General features: G+C 40.7%; 1 protein-coding gene across 1 annotated transcript in view; it reads right to left on the bottom strand.

Annotated features, from left to right (window-relative positions):
- The window catches only part of Snx4 (sorting nexin 4), a 48,150-nt gene that overhangs the window by 23,476 nt on the left and 16,983 nt on the right, over nt 1-7,691 (bottom strand). Inside the window, exons 5-6 of the mRNA XM_021184727.2 lie at nt 7,261-7,308; nt 2,370-2,425 (exon numbers count right to left, since the gene is read on the bottom strand). Of these exons, the coding sequence (XP_021040386.1) occupies nt 2,370-2,425; nt 7,261-7,308 (104 nt within the window). The remainder of the gene's footprint in view (nt 1-2,369; nt 2,426-7,260; nt 7,309-7,691) is intronic.

The raw sequence follows: 7,691 nt of genomic DNA, 5'->3' as shown, positions 1-7,691 counted from the left end.
CAGACTGTCCAAGGCACACCACTCTAGGTCCTAAGTGCCCGGTGACAGACTGTCCAAGGCACACCACTCTAGGTCCTAAGTGCCCGGTGACAGACCGTCCAAGGCACACCACTCTTTCACCACCTGAGGAACAGAATGCTGTGCTTTCTTTTAAAGGACGGGGTGGGGGGGGGGTTAGGGAGGAAACAGCACCCCCATGGGATCAATCACGTCACCAGAGCCAGCATTAAGATTCTAGACACCCATAGAGAAGGTCAGAACAAAGCCAGCATCTTCAGAGACCAGATAGTGGGAATGGGAAGACTTAACGGTGAAACTAAAGAATCCACCAAGCCTTGACAGCGGTATGTAAGAAATGGAGGCAAGGGTCTTTCAGAAATGAGATCTAGAGTCTTTGGCAAAGGCAAAACCGGCACTGTCTGCACAGCAAAAGAAGGACCGTCTCAGAACCTAAGTGACATGGCATTGTTAGAGACTGAAGAAGCACACACGATCATGTCTGAGTGCCATGCTCTCACAACACCAACCATGTCCAATCCTTGAATCTGAGGCAAGAAGAGCTAATGTGTAAACCCAGATTCCAATGGAGCCTGTGAGCTGGGGTTGTCTATACCAATGCAACTTCTATTCCTTTCTAAAGACTGCCTCAGTCATTACAGCCCACACTGCCTTTTCTCTTCTCTATTCCTACATCCTTGGGCCTGTAGTCACCACACCCTCTCAACCTGGACAGGCGCCCCAAGCAAATCTCACACAGTAGTTTTGAGTCAGCCATTACCTATTTTATATTGCTCTCTTATTTTCTTATGGTTTTGGTCTTCACTGTCTTAGCATAATAAAAGTATTAAGTCATACAAATTCTCTTATGCTTTCTTCTTAAAACTTCTTTCTTTGTTTTCTTACTTTTTAAAGTCAGGCATAGTAGTGTACAACTTTAATCCCAGCACTCAGTAGGCAGAGAGCAGGTAGATTCAAGAATAGCCTAGTCTAAACAGTGAGTTCTAAGAATCAGGTACATAGTGAGACCCTTCCCCACCTCAAAAAAAATATCTATTCATTTTATGTGTGTGTTTTCCCTCCATGTATGTGTGTGCACCATGAGTGTGGTTGGTGTTCACAGAGGTCAGATGAGGGTATGGGATTCCCTGGAGCTGGAGTTACAGATGTTGCAAGCTACCATGTGGGTGCTTGGGTACTGAATTCAAGACCTCGACAAGAGTTACCAGGTGTATCTCACCCTGAGCTGTCTCTCCAGGCTACACTTACCCCTTTACAATTTGTACAGTCAACAATCACCTAAGAAAAGAACCCAACCAAAAAGAAGCTCAGTGTATGTGTTAGTGTAACAAAGTGCAAATGTTAAGACACATACTCATAATTAAAAATAATAAAGAAAAAAGAAACAAAAATTCAATGATTATCATTACCACTTCCTAATTTCTAAAACCTTAGAATATTCACTTATATTTTATATTCAAAATTTATGTTTAAAAATCAAGAAAAGCTACAGATTTAACTTGGTAGCAGAGGGTCTGCCTAGCACACAAGAGGCCCTGGGTCTCATCCCTACCACAAAACAAGTAAAACAGGGGCATTATTGTTAATAATGTCAGTCTGTAAGTTATAATCAGACGTGACACATTATCAAAATATGCAAGCTTAGGCTTCATTTGATAAGAATTTAGCCTTCAGAGAAATTAGTGCTGAAGGACTCATGAGAGAAATCTAACCATCTCCTAAGCCTAAGGACATGAAGCTACAAACCATCTCTAAAAAGCATGATTCCTGCAAAGGAGCATGCAATGAAGAGCCTGGCCCACCCACCAGATTCAGAGAGTCAGTGAACTCTAAATCTCTGTGTCTGTCTCGTCCCAAGGAGGCACATCTGCTAATGCCCAGCATCTAGGACAGCAGCGCTCTCGAGCTAGACTGATGGTTATGAAGTCAAGGACTTAAGTAACACAACACCTCGGGACCCTTACACTTCTGGACTTATCCTCAGTTTTTTTGGCATGCAAACTAGACTGTTTATGAAAACATAATTTTCTTAAACTCTGCACATTTGATAAGCATCCAACCAAGAAAAATTACACAAAATTACTTCTACCATTTTTCTTATATCTTCAGCACTTAATGAATCTTTCTAGGAGAAAAAGCAATGGTCTTATTTTCTAAAACTTTAGACACAACCTTATACCCAAATTACACAATCTCAAAATCAGTTTAGACTTTAAAAAGGTTTCACTAAATGTGAATTATTATTTAAAGTATTCAGCAAATTAAGTGCATACATTCAGAAATGAAAAATTCAATAGATTGATAGGCACCCTTCAAACAACATCGCAAATTTTATGAAAGCAAAGCCTTACTTGTCTGGGTTTCTCACTCTGAACGTTGCATTAAGCGCTTTTAACCTGGAGTCTGCCTGGAAAAAATAATTTGTTGACTTAATACAATTATATTTCAGGGTATAAAATTCAAACATTTTTACTTTTCCTTCAGAATTAAAGTGCTCAAGTACTTTTTTTAATACCACTTGTTGTAAGCACATTAAACATATTGAAGAATAGCTTAGTAATTCTTTTTGAGAAAACTACATAAGCATGTTTATAAATTAGAATGAATATTCTTCTATGAATGATGGCCTTCAGTGATTCAAAGTACACCGGCAAACACTAATGTACCAGTGGTGGCATCAGCTCTGCATGTGGTGAGTCACAGGACAAGCCTTGCTGGAAAGGCCATGATCTGCCTGGGTCAGCCGTGACCCTGCTGCCTCATGAAGATCCTGTGCACTCTGAATGTAGTCCTCAGGCGGACTCCAAACCAACAAGCCTTCATTTTTCTTATCATAATCAATGTCTCAGAAAAAAAATGAAAATATCTGTAGTAATGTTCTGCTAAATAAAGCAAGCTAGACAACATCACACTGCTATACAGCTAGTTCATCGCGTGAAGCCATCCCTTTCTGTTTGTTCTGTTTTGGCTTTTGAGACAGGGCATGCTGGAGCCCAACTGCCTGCACTCCTGATGCTTTGGGGTGGAGCAAAGCTCCAGCTCCACAGCACTAGGACTGCAGTGTGAGACGATGCGCCTGGCCTAGGAGACAGCACATCTTCCTAACTTATTTCTAGGTAAGTGTTCTCTAAGAAGAGACAGGGAGACAAATACTAAACAAGGATTTCATCTCATCAGATGTACTTAACATATTTAAATCCTAAATTTTTACAAGAAAACTGAGCCAGGTATAGTGGCACACTCCTTTAGTCCTAGCACTTGGAAGGCAGAGGCAGGTAGACCTCTGTTTGTTTGAAGCCGGCCTTATCTAGATAGTGAGTTCCAGAACAGTGCTATATAGTGAAACCCTGTCTCCAAAAACAGAAAGAAAGAAAGAAAGAAAGAAAGAAAGAAAGAAAGAAAGAGAGAGAGAGAGTGAGAGAAAGAAAGAGAAAGAAAGAAAGAAAGAAAGAAAGAAAGAAAGAAAGAAAGAAAGAAAGAAAGAAAGAAAGAAAGAAAGAAAACTAAATTTTTTGCTTAAGGCACAGTACTCAATGAAAATAGTAGTTCAATTATAAATCAATTTCAAAATGTAGTTTGGTTTTTAAAAAAAATCTCTACCCTCATAAAGACTTTACATTATTCCAATTTCCAAACTACAATTTCAAATACTCTCAATTAGTAAAACGGAGCAAACCAAAGCCACCAGGACTCCCTATTCCCTAAGAAAACAGAAGCAATGTGGTAAACGTGCTCCTCTAGACTCGGCTCCTGCAACACCAGAGCCAAGCTATGAATACTGAAACTGCGTAAGGATTTCTTTCTTTTATTTTTATGTGTATGAGTGTTTTGCCTGTGTGTATGTATGGGTACCACATATGTACCTGGTGCCCTGGAACTGGAGTTACAGATGGTTTGTGAGCAACCTCTTGGGAGCCAAGAACAGAACCCTGGTCCTCTGCAAAAGTAGCAAGTGCTCTGAATTGCTAAGCTGCCTCTTTAGCCTCTCTAGCCTCACTTTAAAATAAGTAAGCTTATTTATTCATGTGTGGGGTGTCTTGCCTACATGCATGTCTAGCATGTCTGTACATGTACAGGCCTGGTGCTTGTGGAGGCCAGAGGAAGGCGCTGGATCCTGGACTGGTTACAGAAAAATGTTTGTGAGCTACCTCTTGGGTACTGACACTTGAAGTTGGGTCCTCTGAGAGAACAGACAGTGCTCTTAACCACAGGGCCATGTCTCTAGTTATCACAAATCTCATATTTGCTTGTGTATTTTGAGGCAGGATTCTCTGTATAGCCCAAGCTGTTCTCAAACTCAGAGATCTGCCTGCCTCTGCCTCCTGAGTGCTAGGATTAAAGGTGTACACCACCATGTCCCGCTTCAAATCTCACTTTTTTTTTTTATTAAAGATTTATTTATTTATTTTATGTATATGACTACACTGTCGCTGTCTTCAGACACACCAGAAGAGGGCATCAGATCCCCATTATATATGGTTGTGAGCCACCATGTGGTTGTTGGGAACTGAACTCAGGACCTCTGGAAGAGCAGTCAGTGCTCTTAACCTCTGAGACATCTCTCCAATCCCAAATCTCACTTCTGATCCTATAATTTTTTCCTTTTTTTTTTCTCCCTCAGACAAGGTTTTCTCTGGCTGTTCTAGAACTCACTCTGTATTCTAGGCTGGCCTCTAACACACAGACATCTGCCTGTCTGTGCTTCCCCAGTGCTGGGATTAAAGGTGTGCACCACTGAGCAGCTGGAATATATTCGTAACAGACCACCAGCTTCCACCAACCCCAAGACTAAGAATGTCATCAAAAAGCACCTGAAGCCTCCAGCACCTTTTCCTGGCTCTCCTGCAACATTTTAGAAAAGGCACTAAGGTATAACTATCTTTTGTGCTGTGACTATAAAATCCATGTACCTTCCACAGCACAATGTGGGCAACCTACTTGTGTGTTTCCAGGCCATGCTTGCTAACGTTTGCCTCAGAATACTTTCTTATTCCTTTCTGAGAAAGAAATGTGTTTTGTGTTTCTAGCCACTATGCCTGGCTAACACTCACCTTAAAGTAATTCTAGAAAATGAACCCTGCTGTCTCATTAACAATGATCATAGTAGTTTCTTTATGCTACTTATCACTCTACAAATTATTTTTATTTAAATAATTTACCATCATTTATCACATTACACGCTCCTTAAGAACATGTCAGTCGGGCAGGCAAGATAGTTCAGCAGTTAAGAGCACTGTGTTCAAATCCCAGTAACCACATGGTGGCTCACAACCATCCGTAATGAGATCTGATGCCCTCTTCTGGAGTGTCTGAAGACAGCTACAGTGTACTCACATATAATAAATAAATAAATAAATCAAGAAAGAAAGAAAGAAAGAAAGAAAGAAAGAAAGAAAGAAAGAAAGAAAGAAAGAAAGAATATGTCAGTCATCATGGCCTGCACAGTACTTAAAGGAGTGAGTACTCTTATCTGCAGGCACTCAGAATGTGGAATCTCAGAGACTAGCAGAGGTCCACACCTTGTCTCTGATGTTCCAAGCAAGAGGAAGGGTTCAGACTCTTCTTAATCAGCCACAACCGAGTGCTCTCATAACAAAGTTAACTGCATGTCCTCACTGAACTGGTCTATGTGCTCTCTGCCCTGCTTCCACTGAGTTACTACCATGAGTATTCACACAATAAAGTACAGCAGTGAGCCATGTTATCTTCATGTGAACACTGCAGAGTGCAATGTTGTCTAATCTTAGCTTATATGACATATGACCTTCATAGAAATTAAATGTGACCTTATATGTATACACCTATGTATGTACACAGCGTTATATATGAATAGATGTGTATATATTTATGTTGTGAGGCTGTCCAAAAAAACCCCACTTCCTTCATGGAAGACTTGAAACAAGAAGTATCCATAATAAGAATTAAAGCAAATGAGCGGGGCGTGGTGGCGCACGCCTTTAATCTCAGCACTCGGGAGGCAGAGGCAGGTGGATTTCTGAGTTTGAGGCCAGCCTGGTCTACAGAGTGAGTTCCAGGACAGCCAAGGCTACACAAAGAAATCCTGTCTCGAAAAACAAACCAACAAACGAACGAGTCAGTCCATGACAGAAGCAGACACTTGATTACATTCCCTGTTTACGTGGTGCTGACTTTCAAATTCACACACACACCAATGCATGAGGCTGCAGGAGTTATTTGTTTCTTGCTTGGTTGGTTTGTTTTTTGAGGCTGAGTTTCAAGTAGCCAAGGCTATCTTTAAACTACATAGCTCAGGATATCCTTCAACTTCTGATCCTCTGGCCTCCATCTCCCAAGGGATTTTGAGATATCCTACTAAGCCTACCCTGAGGTGTTTTTAAGATACTGAACTTGATTTTCTTGCCTGGTACTACTACTACTACTACTACTACTACTACTACTACTACTACTACTACTTCTACTTCTTCTTCTTCTTCTTCTTCTTCTTCTTCTTCTTCTTCTTCTTCTTCTTCTTCTTCTTCTTTTTGTTTGTTTGTTTGTTTGTTTTGTTTTGTTTTGTTTCAAAACAGGGTCTCACAATGTAGCTCTGGCTGCCTTAGAATTCATTATGAAGACCAGGCTAGCCTCAAACTATTCCTGCCTCTGCTTCCCACATTGGGATCAAAGATGTATACTAGTACACCTGGCTATCATTTAAGATCTTATATTAAGGGCTGGAGAGACGGCTCAGCGGTTAGAGCACTGACTGCTCTACCAGAGGTCCTGAGTTCAATGCCCAGCAACCACATGGTGCCTCACAACCATCTATAATGGGATCTGATGCCCTCTTCTGGTGTGTCTGAAGACAGCAAAAGAGTTACTCACATATATAAAATAAATCTTTAAAAAAAAAAAAAACAAAAAAAAACAAAAAAAGAAAAGCCAAGCGTGGGTTTCCTAAGCACCTTGTCTCACAGGTAAGCAAATGTGGGAGTCAGAGAACAAGTGAAGTGCATACTAGGATACTGTAGGAAAAAACCTACAAGCTGCATTTAAATTACTGATTTAGAGTATCTTCTGGTAGAATTAAGAAACTGTCTATTGCAGCCCAAACAGCACTAAAACTACACAGATCAAAATGACCTGAGTGTGTCTCTGAAACCCCGCCAATGATATTAGATGCAAAGCTGATTGTCATCATTGGCTAGTCACCTCCAGTAAGTTCATGGAGCCATGCTGGGAACTGAAAGGGACGTGGAGAGTTAGCCCACTGACTGTCCTTACCTTCAGCTGAAATCCAGTCTCATTCACAGTCTCCTTCCAGTTACCTTCCTAAAAATTAAAGTCAGTTTTAGACACCATTACTGCAAAACCAACCAAGCAATACATAGCATTCCACATTAAATAAACTGAGTCTCTATCATTCTGTATTTAATTCAAGTGGTATGGGAGAGGTTAAAAAATTCTCTTTATTTCGAAACTAAACATACAATGAAGACTCCAAACATTTGAAAAAACACATGTCTGAGATTTTAGACACCTGGCCTCCTAACACTAAAGATTAAGTTTTTTGCCAACAAGAGCTTGCTGACAGGAGCCTGATATAGCTGTCTCCTACAAGGCTCTGCCAGCGCCTGGCAAATACAGAAGTGGATGCTCACAGTCATCCATTGGACGGAGCACAAGGTCCCCAATGAAGGAGCCAGAGAAATACC

This window comes from Mus caroli, chromosome 16 (genome assembly GCF_900094665.2).
Source record: "Mus caroli chromosome 16, CAROLI_EIJ_v1.1, whole genome shotgun sequence".
Lineage (NCBI taxonomy): Eukaryota > Metazoa > Chordata > Mammalia > Rodentia > Muridae > Mus > Mus caroli.
Note: the sequence above shows the minus strand (reverse complement) of the source record. Positions and strands in the feature narration are given on the sequence as shown.